This window comes from Solanum lycopersicum, chromosome 5 (genome assembly GCF_036512215.1).
Source record: "Solanum lycopersicum chromosome 5, SLM_r2.1".
NCBI lineage: Eukaryota > Viridiplantae > Streptophyta > Magnoliopsida > Solanales > Solanaceae > Solanum > Solanum lycopersicum.
Window position 1 is genome coordinate 33,013,353 of NC_090804.1, and position 20,037 is coordinate 33,033,389.

The window sequence follows — 20,037 nt, forward strand, 5'->3', positions numbered from 1 at the left end:
TCTAAATTCTTATCTCCTATTCTGGTGTCGAATTAGAGAAGCAAAGTAGCGGGATATAACACTCTCTCCCACCTGTCCATGCGAGAACTATGGTGCACTACTACAAAAACTATTGGATTTAGTCCTTAAACTACCACAAGTTTTCATATATCTCCCATGTGGCCTCCGCCACACCCCAAGATACCCCCGAGACGCAGAAACAGGACCTAGGACCACAAGTGATCCCAATGTAACCCTACAGGCATTATCACGAGCATACTAAAGAATATAAACTGTTGCGGAAGCTAAATAATACTTAAAGTGAAAAGATAGGGAATACTCATATGCTAAAACTGAGATATATGAAAAACTAATGAGTTTAATGCAAAAAAAATATTAACTTAACGCTAAGCTGAAACTAACTATGTCTGAGAATAGCCTCTAAACTGGACTAGAAATACTGGGACAAGCCCCAGCTAAATCTACCAAAAACTGAAACTAAATGACTAAAAGACTGAAATGAAACTTATGACTGTTATCCTCGGTGAATGAGGACCCACCACCGAATCTGCTGAACTAGAGATACAAAATCGATCTAAGCGTGATCTGGATACTGAGAATCTGAACCTACATCAGAGAAGATGTAGCGCATGTATACGTCAGTATTTGAAGGTATTGATCATGTATGATAGAGTAAATCTGAAATAAAACATAATTGAACAAGCACAAAGCAAGTATAATATTTTGAACATGATATACTGAATTCTGACCTAACTAGATGCAATGGCCAATTACATGCTGAAATTGAATACTGAATATACTGATAAATGATCAATGCAAGAGAATCTAACTGAAGTGTGGAGCATCTAAAAACTGATAATAAAACCACATGAGCTAAATGTGGAGTCCAATGTATACGCCCTATTGAGAGGACCCAATATACCCTACCAGTGGTATAAAGGCATGTTGGCATGATCACTAAACTGGTGCCCACATAGGGGACTTACAACCTACTTGGCTAGTAGTTTTAGGATTAATTGGGTACGCTAAACCCTAGTCCAACTCGGTATTATGCTACTCCCATTGATTTATGTAGTTAACTGATTATGTCTAAATTTCTATAAAATACAAGATAACTCAAAATTGAACATGCAAACCGAGAATACAACATTTAATCTGATAATGACGCATTAAAAAGTGAGGCATGTATAACTAAATAACTGGAATATCTGACCTAGCATGTGTGATTCAAAAACTAAAGAAATACAAAGCTAGGGTTTTGAAAACTAGGACCCAATGGGTGAAAGGAACCCACTAATGAAATCTCACATAAATTGTGATGAAATTCACGGAGAAAAACTTAGATTTTGGGGCTGGAACCTTGTTGTGTTCTTGAACTAGGGTTTTTGGCTTTTTTCTCCTTTCTTGCTTCTAATTTTCTATGTTTTCATTAATGATTTGACTTAGGTAAGTTTTTGTTATGTTTCTACGCTTCAACTGACTAAAATATGATGATTTAGCTTCAAAACGATGTATATTAAGGTTTAAAAAAAGTGGAAAAATACCAAAAGACCCCTGAGTTAATTGTTTTCCGACCAAACGACGACCTGGATTGACGGTCCGTCGTTCAATCGATGGTCCGTCGGTTTGCTCTGTTCGACAAACCTTTACTAAAACGGGCATAACTCTTTACTCGTAGGTCTGATTTTAGCAAGGTCAGTGGCTATGGAAAGCTTATTAAATTATCTATCTTTGGATATGTCATGGGATACCTATTTCATTTTGTTCTAAGATTTATTACCATCTGAAGTTGAACCTACTGCATTTTCCCCCTAACTGTCTGGTATTTCTCACCTACGATCAGACCTATGGACCATAGGTCGAACGACGGTCTGTGCTGGTCAATCATCGTTCGTATCAAAGAATGAGTAAATGGGATCAACAGATTCAAACTACGGACCGTAGTCTGACCTACAGATCGTAGGTCCGACCGTCATTCAATACTTAGTCAAATTTTTTGGACTGGATTTTGGGAGGTTTCTGACTCAATCGACGGATGTGCAGGATGGACTGTGGGTCAGGCTACGGTTCGTTGATGCACCTAAAGATTTTTTCCTGAAAAGCTGGTTTTTGGTCTGTTTTGGATATGGGGTGTTACAGCCTCCTCCGCAATTTTTCCCTTCCAGAGAAGAAGGAACATGGTTCTCGTTTGCTTACCTCACTTTAATTTTTCTTGATAATCTATGATAGACTTGATCTCTCAGTCATGTGAGGCGGTGAAAGTTATGGGTGCCCATCGTGATTGGTTTTGGATTGGATCCTTCTTTTCCTCATGATATAGCTTGATGATGCTTTCATGAAAGACTGGACGGATTTTGAAGTGTGGAGGTAACTCCACCTTCTGGGAGATCTTGCCTACCATGGAAAGGATCTTAAACTATCCCTCATATTTTTGCACTAAGTTCATATGAACAACCCTTAATGCTTTAAACTATCTTAGGTTGAAATTCACCAAGAACATGTCGCCTACCTTGTAGTCTGTGGGACGCTGCTTGCGGTTGGAAAGATTTTTCTTCTTCTTCGCTACCTTATCCAAGTAGGACTTGGCAGTATCAAGTTGTTCCTCCCATGCTTTGTCCATATGGTAGGCTTCCAAACTCTTCCCCTAGAATGCGATTGGTAAAAATGTGCAATTTGGGGTTGTTGGCATGTCACCACATCGAATGAGGTGCGTCCGGTAGAATCTCTCCTTTGCAAATGATAATATAGTTGTGTCATTTCAAGGATTCAAGCCCATTCCTTATGTGCACTAACATAGTGCCTATGATAGAACTCTACTAGGGCATTGACATGTTCGGTTTGGTCATTCGTCTTTGGGTGGAAACTTGTGGAGAAGTGAGGCTTTGTGCCAAATATCTTGAACAACTCCCTCTAAAAGTTCCTGTTAAATCATGAGGTGTCGATCGCTAATGATATGTCTTGGCAGACCCTAATATTTCCTCATGTTTTTGAAGAATAATCAAGAAGCCTCATTTTCGGTGCAACTGGTTATGACGGGTATGAAGGTAGCATAGAATATATCCATCATGACCATGATGGTTCAATACTCATTAAACTTAGGTAAGGAAGTGATAAAGTCTATCATCCCGCTTTACCATTGGAATTTTTCTACTGGTAGTGGCTCCAGAAGGATGTCTCCATTCCACCTTATCTTGTTGGCACACAAGACAAGTATGCATATAGCACTCACTCTCGTCCCGCATGTGTGTCCAGTAATAGATTGTCTCAATCAATACCCTCGTACGTCACTGCCTCAGATGCCCAACCCACGTTGTATCATGGATCTCCTTAATTATTTTCCGCCTAATGGACCCAAACTTTAGTACATAAACACTATGACTAAAAGTGAGTAAAATGTCATCTTCCGCACAAAGAGCTTTGGCTTTCCTTGGACGGCCAACTCTATAGGCTTATTCGCCACCAAATCATGTTACGTTCCATCCTTAATCGAATCTTGAATGTTTCTATGGGATGTGGCAACAAGCTCAACCTTGCTACTAAGTTTTTCGTCCACTACATTGGCCTTTCCTAACTTATACTCCAAGATATAGTCCAATTCAGCTAGAAAATATTTCCACCTAGCTTGCTTCGGGGTGATCTTCTTTTGTTACTGGAAATAGCTAGTGGCCACATTGTCCGTCTTGACCACGAACTTAGAGCCTAGTAAGAAGTGTCTCTTCATCTCTTTCTCCTGCACCGTGTAACGTCGTTCGGTCTCGTTCAACTTGCAGCTCTCAAATGCTATTTGGTGTCTATCTTTCATTGAGACTCCTCCAAAGACAAAATTAGAAGCTATTTTGTGTAGAAGTATATTAAAAGTGTTTCAATCTAAACTTTTATAGAATTTCCAGGAGAGGTTGTAAGGATTTTCTCATTCACATATCACATAGGATTCAAAATAGGGATAATTGTATAGAATGACAAATTAATAATATAAAATAAAAATAGTAGCTACTCTTTTATTTATTTGTGTTCCTTAGCAAACTGTTTGTTAGTCCCAGTCTCTGTCATATTCTCGCTCGCCACTCCCTCTATCGATCGCTTATTCCCGTCGCTCTCCTCTCTCGCTTTATACAATAGAATTGTATAAATTGTGTTTCTAATTGTATAAAGTGAGAGAAAATCGTATAAATATATACAAATACATGTATCTTCTTCCTTTACACTTATAATTATACAATACAAATGTTTTTCTGCCCAAGTCTCTTTTGTTTTTCTCGTTTATACAAATTCAAATTGTGTATAATTTCTCTCTCGTTTTATACAATCCGATTCAATTGTATATTTCCTGCACAAGTCTATTTTTGCCTCTCACTCTTTCTTGTTTTATACAAATTCAAATTGTATATAATTTCTCTCTTTTTCATTTTATACAATTCAATTCTGCCGTTCTCGCTTTTGTTGTTTTATACAACTCAAATTGTATATAATCTCTCTCTTTCTCGTTTTATACGATTCGCTTCAATTGTTATGTATAACGAATTATACACATATAAGTTTGCTATGAAATACAATTATGCAAACTTTGCTATAACATACAAATATGTATTTTCTTTTTCTACATGTGAAAGTTGCCCTTTAAAATATGATTTTTTTTCTCATAGACAATTTGATAGTTTTTGTCTGCAATGTTTTTTGAAAAAATTACATAAATTAATACATTTTAAAAAATAGTTACTGATTTAGCGATACTTTTACCATTTATAGCAATGCTTTGTTAAATTTGTAATATGTATTAAAAGTGAATTATGTATGTAATATATATGAATTATAATTGTTTTTTGAAATATATCATGTTTGTTTGGTAAAAAATTGTCACATTGTATTCTAAGTGTATTAAAATATGTGATAAATGTATATATTATTCATCATTAAAAATTGTATTATATGTGAATAATAAACTGTTCTTTGTAATATGTATTAAACCTCTATTATAAATGAATTAAAAATGATCAAGTGAAAAAAAAATATTATTGCTATAAATGGTAAATATTTTTTTACTAAAATATTTTTATGTAAGTTTCCCAAAAAATTTTGGGCAATTAAAGAGAAGTTGTTTGCCATTGTGTTTGGTTAAAAACGTGTAGAAAAGCTTGTGTGTTGAAAAAAAAACGGGTCAAATAGTAGCCCTAATGGGTTAAAATAGATCGCATTGACAGGTTAAAAGGATAGCCTTTACAAGATTAAAAATGATATTATAATTCTTTGGAAGATTTCACAGATCCCATAAGATCAATTGTTTTAACCACTGTTGGTGTTTTTTTTAAAGGGATAGAACAAAAAGATTGAAAATATTTCTCAATTGATTGAAATGACCTTCAATAGCTTTCAGAGATTTTATTAAGCATTTAAGGACATTAAATAACCAACATAAAATACATAATTTACATAACTTTAAAATGGGAAAAGGGACAAACATACCCCCAAACTTTCGATAATGATATGTTGATATCATCTGTCATACTTTTCATCCATCAGAGCTTTCTTGTCCGTTCCACTGATAGAAGAATAATTAGTGAAACATTACGCAGTCCTATGGCTCAACCCGTTTTGACCCATTAATAAATCAAAAGTCTAAATACCCATCCAATGACCTGTTTAACCCACCCAATACCCCCATTACCCACACAAATACTAAACTAATACTCATTTCAGTCACTCATATTCGCCACAAAATTCCATGAGAATGGGTTAACTCGGTGAGTGAAGATATATCAGGAAAAGACCCAGTAGATTCATTATTACCAACATCCAAGTAATTCAAGCTAACACACTTGTTCAAATCATCAGCAACTTGCCCAGAAAATGAATTGTTACATAGAGAGAGCTTTTCCAATGAATTAAGTGAACATATTCAATCAAAAGGAACAAATCCAGAAATTATTTGACTCGAAAGCTCGATTTCTTTGACTGACCCATCAAAATTGCAAGTGATGCCAGTGAACTTACAGAGAAGTGGGTTCCCAATTTTTGATTATATTGATGGTGGGGTTTGATAGAGAGGATTTGATGGATAGAAGTGTTTGAAGCTCGTCGGAAAAAACAAGGTGAAGAAAAGGAAGAAAGAGAAAATAGAGAAGAAGATAATGGGATTTTAGGATTTAGGTTAAAAGATTGGTCAAATAAAATTGAGCCATAGGATTGCGCCACGTGTCACTGATTATTTTTTCGTTAATGTGGGGGGTAAATGTGCATCAATTATTGGTCGACAGGGGCTTTGATGGACGAAAAGTATGATGGAGGATATTGATATACCATTTTTGAAAGTTCTAGAGTAGATTTGTTCCTTTTTCCTTTTAAAATTATAAAAGGCATAAAGGATAGATATACCCCGAATATCATAAATGGTATGCAAATGTCCTCCATCATATTTTTGGAACATTGGTGTCCTGCCGTCAATAAACTAGAACATATATACCTTTATATTAATGGACAAACACGTGTCATAATCTTATTCATCGATCCAACAATTTTCGACGAATAAAATTACGTCATGTCTCCACTATTTAATTTTCTGTTAGAGTGAAAGACATATATGCTCTAGTTTATGGACAGGAAGGGCACCAATATCCCAAAAATATAACATAAGGTATCTCGTACCATTCACGATAGTTCGGGGGTATATTTATTTTTTTTCCATTCTAAAATATCTCAATAACTTACTCAAATTCATATTTCAATTTATATTAAATTAAACTACTTATTTTACTAAAAAGAACTACTGCAGTAATTAAAAACAACACTTCTATCCCTAACACATGATAAACTTCACTCTTTTATGCTTCCATGTCCACTTATTAAGTTAATGATATTGTTTAAGGGAAAACATAACATCACAGTTGGTTGAGCATCCGATCTTTGACCTATTATTGAGGATATGATTTACTCACTCCCTTTTAAAAATTAAAAATAGCACAACTGAACATTGAAAAAAAGTTCATAGATAATAATTTAAATGCCAGTTGACATTAGTTAGGGTTTGTTCAAAATCAAAATGCAAAAGAAGTTATTGATTTACTGGTAATGGATTATTGATTTAGCGGTTCATGAAATGTGTGAGGGGAAGTGCAGTATATTTTGGAATCCCAGCAACTTGGCTCCATCAACAACAGGTGGGGATAAGAGTATTATAACTTATGAGCAATATAGAATTCAGTAATTACCAATCTACAACAATTATTACTACACTGATGCAGATAGACTCCTCACAATTATGTTTTCATTATCATCATAACTGCAGTAAGGACATAACAAAGCAGCTTCAACACATATATGTTACAATAAATAAAGCTCCATCATCGCAAATATTTGACATAACATTCACGATTATTTAGAATCGTGGCATCCAGCAAATTAGAAGCAGCTGCAGCACTGCTCCAACAAACAGCAACAACAAAGAGTAGCCAAACTGCAACATGGATATGAATTATGATTAGTCAGACAAAACAATCAGACACCTAATGTATGAACCTTATGCTTAAAGTTCCCATGTTGTCTTCTAGTTAATATCTTTATACTGTCAAAGAAGGGTTTTTTTTTCCTGGGTGGTTCGAGAAGGAGGGAAGAGTTGAGGACGAGGATAGAGAAGATAGAAACACTACCGAAGCTAAGTTAATTAAAAAATTAATTTGCTATCCAAGAAGGTATACCAGAGAAAACTCATACATTCACTGGTTGATGAATGTAAGAAATGGAGTAAATGTTTGCAGCCAGTAATTAAAACCTGACAACATGCTTGTATGCCATCTATTTACCAGTCCAATGATTGATGGTAATCTTATTAAATTAGAGTTTTTTTTCTTGGAAATTTTAATGCTTTATGGAAATATTAAGGTCAGTTATATTAACTCTAAATCTCGGGTGTTTGGAGTGTTGTAATTAGAGCCTGTTTAGATGGGCTTAAAAGCTGGTTAAACTTACTTAGAGCTTGTTAGGATGGGCTTAAAAGCTGGTCAAACTCACTTAAAAGTCAGTTTTTTGATTTATTAGAGTGTTTGACAAATATCAAAGTAACATATTTTAAGCCAAAAGCTAAAAGTTAGGTGAGGGTGTTTTTTTTTTAACTTAAAAGTCATTTTATGTTGACCGTGTATATTACCTTTTTACCCTTAATTCTTTTATTATTATTTATTATTATTATTATTATTATTTTGTTTTATTTTATTATTATTAGTAGTTGTATTAATATTTTTATTATTATTATTTATTTTTATTATTCTTTATTATTATTATTATTATAACTATTATATATTATATTATTATTATTAATAATATTTTATTATCTTATTATTATTATTTATTTTATTATTCTTTATTATTATTACTATTATTATATATTATTATATGATTATTATTATTACACTTATTATTATTATTTTCATATTATTTTATTATTATTATTATTTACTATTATTATATATTATTATTATTATCCAAATTACAAACAAGTTCCAATTCTGATTTCTACATCTCTTAAAGCTGCTATAAAGCTTTCTACTAAACCTCTTAATGTAAGAAGCTTAAAAGAAACTTGAACCAGGCCAATATGCATAAATCTATAATTTTTCCTATAAGGGACAAGATCACTTTCAGATAATAGTCTAAAAGTACGATGATCAGAGTCTACAATAATAGTTTCTTATGTAGTTTTAACAATTTATTTAAATCCCATTTTTTCAAATATACCTATTTGGTATATAACCTTGGAATGTATTCTTAGAATCGTCCATCTATTAAGGAGATAAAGCTTTGGGGCATGTTATATTCTTCCTTTCTACTGTTTTTAACAGTAGTATGTTATCTTATGATATTCATAATTTTAAGTCCTGAGAGATTAACACCAACTTTGACTACTAACAACCATGACTCTGATACCAAAATTACAAATAAGTTCCAATTCTGATAAAATTACAAACAAGTTCCAAGTTTGAAGGATGGCGGTAGTCCGCACGGCCATACAAACATTGGCATTTATAACCAAATACGAAAGGATCGCTTCGATGCAACTATCGGTTCGTTTGCGAGTTAGGAAGTCCAATGATAGAAAGATCTTTTAATGGTTCCAACATAGTCCAAACAACGACTTATTCATGGCTTAACATGGGCCTTAACAGGAACTCCGGACTAAGCCAAGATCTTCCATTCTCCAACTACACTATTTCGACCTTAGAAACATCGGAATACCTTAAAAAATCTTTTATCACAGCTCAGATAGCGATAGATGATAGCAACTAGACATTTATTGAAAAATTTACAAGAGTAGAGAGGGAAATACAAAAGGATAGATGGCTCTGCCACCTGCCTTAGAAAATAGGAAAAAGAATCCTTATATAGAGAAGGATCTAAGAAAATGTTAAAAATTAATAACGTAAGTGCTTACGCTATATTACATTATTGAACCGACAAAGGGTCCCATTAGTTTATAAAAGTTTAGAATTATAAAAAAGCTAATTTGTCGTTTTAGTCCATTACAACTCCCTTGCCTTTGGACTTGTTTGTGCAGGAAGATTCTTCCACTTTATTTCGAAATTGTTGCAAAAATGTTTCTATGTTCATTTCCTTAGTACTATTCATACTTTGATATTCTCCTGCTAAATAATTGCCTTTGTCTTCGTCGCCATTGGACGTAGTTATGGACATATCGTATGTACCCAAATGTTTTACTAAATCCTTCTTAACTTCTTCCACATATGAAGCAAGGCGTTCAAATTTAGATATTACCCCCTTTTTCATTTGTAATTTTCTGGGTATTTGTTTGAAAGGACTAATTTCTTCCTTTTCTAATATTACCTCAGTCTGGTTTCGACTGACTTCAATTGACACATTGATCGAGTCTATTATTTCTTTGCCATGAAGCTTTCCTTCCGCATCTTTGTGAAACAATTTACCCCAGAATTTTCTATGAAATTTCCGTCTTAGACATGGAAGTCCTTATTCATCTGTTTGGACTTCTATTGTCCATCTCATTATCCAGGGGATAGAGAATTCTATAAAGAAGTACATTAATGATATTCCTTTAAAATATACATCTTCTTGCTGTAATTGTATACTTTTGGGTGAGACATCGACCCATTCAACATATAATTTTTTGTAATCTTCATGGAGAATAATTAATGTAAGACCATATAAAGTCCATCAGTTATAAAACCAAGTTGTTATATGTTGATTAAAATTATTAGAACAGATTTCGATAAACCGTGAATGCTTTCTATTAGCATCTTCCTATAGTAGAGCTTTATTAAAGCTTTCAATATAATCCCAATAGTTAAATTGAGCAGTAGTCTTTTGTTAAGGGTGGGTGTATTCTCGTTTTCGCATAGTTCTTGTTCCCCATTCTTCCAGGGGACAATCTTTTTATTGTACTTTTTGAAAATTTTATTAGTGTTTGCTGGGTAAAAGTGCTGAAATTCCGTAGACTCCATTGATGAGAGTATAATTTCATAATGCATCCTGTATTTGTAAGTGGGTACAACATATGATGTTGTATCAAAATACCTTGTCATTATTTGTCAAGGATCATCTCTCCAGCGTAGATCCCTCGGTTCTAAAGGAATATTATCTCATTTATCTCATTTTTATCATAAATTTCCACATCTTTCGTGGTTTCCTCATTGACTATTGCCGAATATGATGACTGAGTTTCTTCTTGAGGTTGTTTGGATTTGTATGAAATTCATGAATTCTTTATACATTGGGTGGTTGGTATCGATTCCTGCTACTCCAGTGAATATCCCTGTAAAATTGCGGCTATTAGCCTTTGTTTTCCTAATTGGGCCAAAATATTATTATTGCTCGTATTTATTGTTCTCCCTTGTCCTCTTCCTCTTTCTCCATTAGATGAAGAACTCGGGATGGACGCATTATCGTGTATAAAAAGTTATCAAGTTAAATATTCCCTAGTAAGATAGTCAGGGATACTTTTCTATACATGATTATGAAGACAAAATGAAGACATGATTATGGTAATTAGAGTTTTATCATCAAAAAAAGATGTAAAATAAGACATAATAAAATCTTTGTTCAGGAAGTTAGTATTCTCTGGATAAGAAGCCTGGCAGAGAATTATAAATTTCCTTTTTATATTGGATTTCGAAATCAAAAGGGGCTACTTGGGTCTGCCACCTAGCAAACATCAGATTTGAAGCATCATGTTTGAAATCTTTATCAAACATATATTTAACAGATTGAGCATCTATTCTAATCAAAAAGTTTTGATTGTAAAGATTATCTTGAAATTTCAAAACGCATTTTACAATACAAAGCATTTCATGTACTATAGTCGCATATTTGCGTTGAGCTTTAGTCCATTTACCTGAATGAAAACGAACAAGATATTCATGTTTATCATGAGGGTTAACTTTTTTAAGTATTACTCCATAACCAATATTTGAAGCATCAGTTTCAATAATTTTGATCCATACTGGATTAGCAAGAGTTAAACAAGTAAGGCTTTAATTTTTTGTTTAATACTTCTAACAAGCGTATTAAGATTATCATTCCAAGGTAATTTATTAACCTTTTTTAATCTATTTGTCAAAGGAGCTAGATCTTTAGAAAGATTTTTATAAAAAGGGAAAATGTAATTTAAACTTTCAAAAAATCTTTGTAACACAGTCCTGTCTGTTATAATATCAAAAAAATTTGACGCAAAATCAAAAGATCTTTGAATTGGAGAAATTTTTCCTTGACAAATTTGGTGCCCCAAAAATCTGATATCAGTTTGAAATAAACTCATTTTAGCATTAGAAATAACTAAGCCATTTGGAATAACAATCTTTTTTGAAAACATCAAGATGTTTGATATGAGATTCTAGAGTTTTAGAATAAACGAGGATATCATCTATATAAACAATGATATAAGCCATATATGGATTAAAAATATCACTCATAATTTTTTTGAAATTCTGATGGAGCATTTTTTAAACCAAATGGCATAACGTTCCATTCATACTGGCCAAAAGGAACATTAAAAGCAGTTATATAGGTGTGTTCCTTAAAGATTTGGATTTGCCAATATCCTGATTTTAAATCAAATTTTGAAAATACATTAGCATCATATAATCTTTATAAAATATCTTTTTATTTGGAATAGGATACCTAATCCATTTTAAATTTTTATTTAAAGATTTATAATTAATGACTAACCTGGGGACACCACGTTCTTTTTCTGCAGCTTTATTAAAATAAAACGCAGTACACGACCAGGGAGATTTAGAAGGTTTTATCAATCCTTTTGCAATAAATTATCAATTTCTTTTTTACAGAACTCCACTAATTCTTCGTTCATTTGGCAGGGGCGAGACTTAGTGGGATATTACTTTCGCAGAAACAATCTTCATAAGGCAAAGTTACAATATGTTTTTTCTTGTTCCAAAAAGCACTTGGATGATCTGCGCAAATATCAGCAGCCATTTGTCCAGCAATTAACTTTAATTTTTCCTGTACTTTAGCTGGCTGGAGAGTTTCTATAATATTCATGATATTAATTTCCTTTGTAAAGAATTAATGTGTTTTTGTTTTAAATGGATCAACGTATTAATATCTATAGTGATAGGTTCAGTTATAAACTCAAAATGAATGATATTACCATTAAAGGTAGTTGTAAATCCTTTTGCATCTAATTTTTAGAAAGGATAAATAGCATTTATAAAAGGGGTTCAAAGTATAATCGGAGGGTGCAACTGATTTTTACTAAAAAGAAAAAATGAGGGATGCAAACCTTGCTCTGGCATATGCAAGTATTGGAAAGTTTATACTTTATAACTAAAGCATGATTAGAAGCAGATTTAACAACATGAGTAGTTTTTTCGAAAAATCTTGAAGGAATTAATCCATCCTGAATACAGCTAACATCTGCTCCACTATCAATCATAGTAGTACTAGTAATTTTAAAATCATTATTGATTAAAATGGTACATTTAATGTACCAGCGATGAGCAGTAACAATTTGCATCATTCCAAGGAAACTTATAGGTTTTGAATTAATAAGATGAAGAGGCTCTTCATCTTTTTCCTCAATCTCCTTTCCTTTATTAATTAAATTAGTTTGAGAAATATCATTCTCAGTGTTTTGTAATTGAGAAATCCTGTGATTATGAATCAATTAGTTTTGTTTAAGAGATTTAATCTCTTTTTTCAAAGTTTCAACTTCATATTTTGAATCATCAAGAAAAGTATCTCTAGTTTTAACAATATTCGTGGCCTTTTCTTTTTCCAAGACGAGAAAAAACTTCTTGTAAAGAATAAGGGCTAAGATTATAATTTAAAATTTCACTCTTCTTGGGTTTTTTAAAAGATTTTGAAGAAGAGACTTGAGAAGAAGTCATTTCTAAAATTTTGTTTCTGAGATTTTCATCAGAAACTTCTCTTAATAGTTCTATCACATTATCAGAAGAGATCATATTAAAATTGAAATCTTCAAATTAAGATTGGATCTTATCCAAATTTGAATCCTCAAATTGAGACTGGAGCTTATAGAATTCATCTTGTCCACACGTACAAGTATTACCTGTACAATTAACACATTGATTAGAATGATCAGATTTGTTACTATTATTATCTGAACTAGACTGATAAGAATCTGATTCTGATTCATACAATAACTCATAAATTTTTTCATGAGTGGCTTCATCCAGTTCTGAAGCTTTAAGTTTTTCCACCTTACAATTTGGAGCAATGTGTCCATACTTTCCACATTTTCAACATTTAATGTCTTTCAGATCTCTTTTAGAGAATTTTTTGGCAAATTTGGTCGCCTTGCGATGAGCTGTTTTAGCTTCCTTCTTTTCCATATATCGTTTTGAACGATGACGTCTTTTGTAGGATCTCTTTTTATCAACCTCTTCATGAGATTTCTTCTTTCTATTAGGGTGAGAAGGTCCTTCAATATCGAATTGTGCACAAAAGTCTCCTAATTGAAATCTTTTTGACATTTGGTTCCTTTTGATTTGCTGAGCTAGCTTTAGCTCATTGCATAAATTTAATTCTTCTTGTGTGCAAGTGCCTATTAGCTTTCCATAAGTGTAGTTATCATAGGGAATATCAGTTAGATCTCCTCTTACGGTTTTCTTAACCTTTTCCACAAATAAAGGAGGAAGTCTGTCTATAAATCTGGCTTTCCAATAGCTTATTTTACTTTTCGGTAAATGCATGACTCTATTTAGGAAAGTATCTTATACCATCTGAGTTCTCCTAAGTGTCTACACTATTAAGATCATTTAGAAGAGTTCTAATAGTTTCATTCTAATTGGAAAAATCTTCCATTAAAATGTTCCAAAATTGTGAGGACTAAGGTATAAATCGCATCCTCAATCTTTTGACTGGTTATTTATTTTGCTGGCTTTCCTTCTTCGCCAGTAACTCTTTCCCTTTTTATCTTCTCTTTATATGCATTTGTAATAGCATACCTTTCTTCGGGAGATAGAAAATTGTCCCACCATCCTCGAAGTTGACCTGTAAATCCTGAAATAATCATCTTACAGGTAGCATGGTCAGAATTGTTATTAATATGCCTGCAAATAGACGTATACATCAACATTCGATGTACCATAATGAAAACTTGTAGATTTGTCAAAGCATCTAGATTCCATTCATAAACCTCGTTTCCACTATATGACGTGTTAGTTTGATTCCACTCTCTTTCCTCTATCAAGACATCTTGAGGAGTTGGACGAGGGTAGTAGTAAGTCATCATAGATGGAATAGTAGCATAGACACCTTTACCAAAAAAAATTTATTGATTACGATAATCATATTTAAACCTTCTAGAATTAATATCAGAAGTTAGTAAATTATTATTTTCAGACAATTGTCCTTCAATTTTATTAATATTAATATCTAAAAAATCATTTCTAAGATCAAGAGGTTTAGTACTTAAACCAGAAAGTTTCTTATCAATAAGACTTTCTAAATCACTGAAAGATTTTTTTCCTTAAAATCAATAGTATCAATGGGACGTTGGATATGCGTATGTACATTTAAAGGAGTTTTAGAAGTAGAAGCAATATTTTCTTGTGGATTCTTTTGAAAATCCTTTACCAAAATAATTAATTCATCTAATTTTTTGTCTAAAGAACTAATATGTTTTCCTAAAATTTTAACATATAAACTCAAATAATTATTTTGAACAATTAAATTATTAATTTCATTAATGATTATCTGGGCAACATCAATTTGAATAAATTTTTGAAAAGCTGGAAAAGTTAACCCAGTATTATTAGGTAATATAAACGGAGATTGGGGAGGATAGATGACTTCAGTAATAGAACCATCACTTTCTTTAAAAGTTCTTTCAATATCTTTGATGTATAACGACAAATAAGTTGTTATAAATCAGGGGACAAAATAAATAATTTTATTATGTAAAACACAAGTTTCATAAAAATCTAGCGATAGATTATTTAAATCATTTTGACTGTAAGCCTCAAAAAACCAAGTTCTAAACTTGTTCCATTTATTTTTTTTGAGATACATTTTGGATATGTCTTCTTGCCAGGGATCCTGGACTAAAATCAATTTGGTGACTCATCATAATTCACACACTGTTTAGATCTGACGTCTTATTAACGTTAAAGGCCATCTCAGATGGAGTTGGTTCTAATTCAGAAAACTTATTTTTCGTCTGCACAATATTAATTTTGGGGTCAATTCTTACCCTTTCAACTAATCTGTCACTCATAGTATCACTTAGGGCCCGTTTGGATGGACTTAATAAAAACAGCTTTAAAAAAGTACTTTTAAAAGTGCTGAAACTTATTTTTAAAATAAGCAGTTATGCATTTGGATAAAAGTGCTGAAGTTGTTATGTCAAACGTGAAAAGGGATAAATGGAAGAAAGAAATGTTAGGGTTATATGGGTAATTTGGAGATTGTATAAAAATATTAAGCACAAAAAGATAAAAATGTGGTCAACTTAAAACAGCTTATAAGATAAAAATAAAAAAGCACCCCTACCCCAGCTTTTAACTTTTGGCTTAAAATAAGTTTTTTTTAACTTAAAATAAGCTGTTTTGAGTATTGCCAAACAGCTAAATAAGTCAAAAACCAGCTTTTAAGTCAGTTTGACCAGCTTTTAAGCTGAGCCAAACAGGCTCTTAGAGTACGCAAAGATAAAGGTCTACTTCTAGCTGATCCGTAAATAGGAACATCAAGATTAATAGGAGAAATATGTTGTATATCCAGCAAATCTCTACAACTAAAAAATGATCTCCTATTATAAACATGAGGTTTATCATTAAACTCGATGTAAATCTTTCCATCAGGATTTTGAGTAATATGAAAATATTCACTTATTTTAAAAATAAGTTTGAACACATTCAAAAGTATTTTTAAAAAATTAATTTTTTTAAGCCCATCGAAACGGGCTCTTAGCATGTCGATTGACTACAGGTCTAACTCTAACGCTTTACGTCGTCGGTGATGAGATGCTTCAGAATAAGGTTGTGAATGGTGATGGTATAAAAGAATTGATATATGAAGATGTTTGCAATGTTAAATCGGAGTTAGAGGCCAAAGGGAGTCTTAAAACAAAAGTGCAAGTTAACGGTTTCGTGGTGGCAGAGTATTTCAAATGAATATGTACATAGTCTTTACTTTGAATGATCGTATCTCCCAATCTAAATCAAGTTAGACGGCCTACTACCTATCAAATGAAGGTTTTTGAGTCTAGTTTCACACGAATTAAACCGTTCATCAATCAAATGTCGGAGTAAAAAGTTGTGAGTTTACTAATACAAACTGTTGAGGCAGAAAAAGACCTCGCGGATCAAGGTTTAGGGCGAGGGCCCTGCTTCCTAGGGAGGTAGCCCCGTGAGGCCAAGGACTATATGGGTGGGGTTTTTGTTATAGAAACAAGACTTGGCAACAACCTCATTTTGTTTCATTAACAGTTAGGAGCTCGTTCTCACTCTAAATTTCCTCCTTCTAGCATCAAGAAGCTAAGGTCAACTTATCCCCACTATAATTCATTCGTATTTCTAGATAGATTCACAACTCACATCGTATAGGTTCTGAATTGTTGTGAATTATAGGATTTCAACCTAGAGAAGAGGCATATACTGGAGTATTCTCATTCACTAGCCCATTGAGGCTCATTTGCTGGTCATTGATGCTTATTTGTTGATCCAGCGAGACTTATTTGTAGCCACCGAGGCTTGTTCGTTGGCAGTAGAGGATCATTTGTTGGTCACTGAGGCTTATTGGTTGATCCAACGAGACTTATTTGTAGCCACCGAGGCTTATTTGTTAGTCACTGACGCTTATTGGTTGATCCAACGAGACTTATTTGTAGCCACCGAGGCTTATTTGCTGGTAAGTTAAGACTTGCTTGTTAAAAGACTTATTTGTAGCCACTATGGCTTATTTGCTTATAAGTTAAGACTTACTTGTTAGTCTATAAAAGATATTTGTAGCCACCGAGGCTTATTTGCTGGTAAGTATGATTTGCAAAAAAGAGACATGTATGACGTATAAGTTGTACCTATAGATGTCACGTCGGATGTGATGGGCTGCACCTAGAGAAGTAGAACTAAATGTTGTTTCATGATACTAAGTTTATAAATTACCTCGGGTTCTATCTTTATTACTGTCATTACGTTTTGTGTCTTCCTAGTAGAAATTCTATTCTCACTGGATATGTTATCTACCTTACATACTCAGCACATTATTTCGTACCGACATCGTATTACCGGGGACCGTGATTCATGCCACAGCTCCAGATTCATAGGTTGACAGACCCCGTTAGCAGATTCAGACTATCATTTGTAGATTGGTGACCTCCATTTCTTCCAAGGATAGCCGAGTCCAGTATATTGATTTTGTATGGATATTAAGATTTATGGGTAGGTTAGGGACTTGTCCTGACCACAGTAGCGATTGATAGCCTCTTACACAATTTTTTGTAGACAAGTGACACTTGTTTGTCAGTTGATATCAGTTGTTTAGTTGAGGATATATGTGTGTATATGCCGTAGAATTTATGGTTCAGATGATAATCTCTATCCTCCAATTATTTCCCTATTTGTCGATTAAGAGACTTACGGGTTGGTTCACTCGGTCAGGTATGACATTAGGTGCCAATCTCGCCTTCAAGGTTTGAGGAGTTACATTAACCCAACACTCATCACTATGAAGTAGAATGTTTTCCGGCATACCATCTATGGTTAGTTCTTCCAAAGTACCATCCCTTTATTTCAAATCACCACATCAAAATTCCTCAAGACATCTTATTGCTTTCTGATATTGTATTAAAAATCTTCTGCATAGTTACCAAAAGAAAAATTGTTCATTTTTTACCAGTTCAATGAAAACTGCATTCATCTCCAAGATTTTCAATACGTTCTTTTCTCTCTCTTTTACTGGCAAAAGGGTGAACCATCCTGACTATGGTTGGTAATGAAGTTAATGCATTGTACATATGTTAATGTAGGATTGTTAGTCGACCTAAAATTTTTATCAAGATCCCACATTTCATCCAAAAACATAAGTGCACAGCCTATCACAACTTTTTTCTCTAAATTCAGAGTCAATACGAGTAATGTCACACCAGATTACCATCTCTTACTACCTACTGGATTATTGCTCGTGAAATGTAGAAGAGCACATTATAACACAATAGTTGATTTAACATGTTAAGAAGGAAGTAATTGTAAGCCTCTCGACAAGGGCGGACCCACATAGAGTCCGCTCGAGTATCCATTAATCTCGTCTCAGAATATATATATGTGTAGAAATTAAAAGATATTTGTATAAAATTAACATAGAACATCCCATGAACAGATGATCTAACTGGTTCATTGGCTCTTGGTGGGTGCGTTAAGACCCTTTTAGTGTTGCTGAACTTGAATTTTTAATTTTTGACTCCGCCACTTAAAAGAACACCCACAACCTTAAAATTTTAGATTAACCACTTCCAAAAAGTCAATTCTCGTGGAAAAAAACTCCTATTTCAGGTGTACTGCGAAAGAAAGAAGATCATTTGTTTTATCTTTGGTCTCACTTGTCCCAAAAAAATCTATTTTTGGAAACTTGACGGACAAAAAAAGGCCTATTTTAGGGGAAGTGATTACAAAAAGATGTGGAATTGCCAGAAGCTGTACAATTTTTTTATAAAAAAACAAATGATGAATGGTAGAATCTTGAAAATTGAGTTGCACATCGAGGAGAGTAGAGAGAACGAAAGACGTACCAGCCTTTTAAAAAGGAACAGCAGCCACTGCTATGATGATCAGGCTGCTGATCATGGTGAATGTGATCAGGAGGCGGATATTGATCGTTAAAATATCCCTGATAACTGGGAGGTCCTGGTGGTGGCGGCGGTGGTGGTGCTTCACCGTAGTACCCAAAAGGTTCTGGCTGTCCTGGAGGAGGATATCCTTCTGGCCCTGGTGGTGGTGGAGCATAACCTAACAATCAAGTTAAACAAAACAAAATTTAGTAAAAAATAGAAACTAATTTGGATATAAAATCAGTGTCTTAATTAATTGAACTTGCCTGGTGGAGGATAGGGACCTTCATGAACATGCTGGTAACTCATTGTTTTTGCTTGGGACTGCTACCACTAATGAATTGATGATGAGATTTTAAAGGAAGAAGATTTGGTGTGTGACTTTAAACTTAGCAGCTAAGGAAAAATTTTCGTATAGGTCACGTTTAACACCTATCCAAATATTATTGTATTCCTCCGTCAATTTTTATGTAATTTACTTTCATTTATCATCTGTCTTATTAAATAATAATTTAATTTTAAGAAAATAATTTATAATTATACAAATTTTTATTTTTTATTTTAAATTATAAATAAAAAAATCAAATACTTTTTAATAATCAAACTAATTAAAAATAAAATGAGAAATTATAAATATTTTTTTAAAAATTAATTCTTTCTTAACGAATTAAACTAATTAAAAATAAAGTGAGAAGGAAAGAGTATATTTATTATTTTATGTACTGTCATGTCTATTATGACGCCTACTACTTTAACCACTAGCAATATAACACCAA

At 33.1% G+C, this 20,037-nt stretch overlaps 1 protein-coding gene and 1 long non-coding RNA gene across 10 annotated transcripts; both read right to left on the bottom strand.

Moving 5' to 3' along the window:
• Window positions 1–316: 316 nt before the first annotated feature.
• LOC138348574 (uncharacterized) lies at window positions 317–6,116 on the bottom strand. Its single transcript, XR_011221302.1, has 2 exons — window positions 5,461–6,116; window positions 317–606 (listed from the first exon to the last, which is right to left on the bottom strand). It is a non-coding gene; the product is annotated as an uncharacterized lncRNA (long non-coding RNA).
• A 1,016-nt stretch (window positions 6,117–7,132) lies between these two features.
• On the bottom strand, window positions 7,133–19,733 carry LOC101253783 (protein CYSTEINE-RICH TRANSMEMBRANE MODULE 13). Of its 9 annotated transcripts, none has more exons than XR_011221299.1 (5): window positions 19,528–19,695; window positions 19,223–19,439; window positions 14,636–14,754; window positions 14,445–14,549; window positions 7,133–7,447 (listed from the first exon to the last, which is right to left on the bottom strand). XR_011221299.1 is itself a non-coding variant. In XM_004239252.5 (4 exons), exons 1-4 carry the CDS (start codon window positions 19,568–19,570, stop codon window positions 7,370–7,372), a joined length of 393 nt encoding a protein of 130 aa, XP_004239300.1. In that variant the 5' UTR covers window positions 19,571–19,733; the 3' UTR covers window positions 7,133–7,369. The 9 variants fall into 9 exon arrangements, 4 of the variants coding, with proteins under 4 accessions (XP_004239300.1, XP_025886951.1, XP_010321103.1 ...); XR_011221297.1 differs by having other exon boundaries at window positions 14,445–14,499; window positions 14,585–14,754; XR_011221298.1 differs by having other exon boundaries at window positions 14,445–14,512; window positions 14,585–14,754.
• Window positions 19,734–20,037: the final 304 nt, after the last annotated feature.

What these genes read in the sequence shown, in the direction of transcription:
- LOC101253783 (XM_010322801.4), bottom strand. Translation starts at nt 19,570, where the DNA reads ATGAGTTACCAGCATGTTCATGAAGGTCCCTATCCTCCACCAG. An exon ending in AGGTCCCTATCCTCCACCAG is followed by an intron (nt 19,440 to 19,527) that starts GCAAGTTCAATT and finishes CTTGATTGTTAG; the next exon opens with GTTATGCTCCACCACCACCA. An exon ending in TTTCTATCTCCCGAAGAAAG is followed by an intron (nt 13,547 to 14,444) that starts GTATGCTATTAC and finishes TTAATTGTACAG; the next exon opens with GTAATACTTGTACGTGTGGA.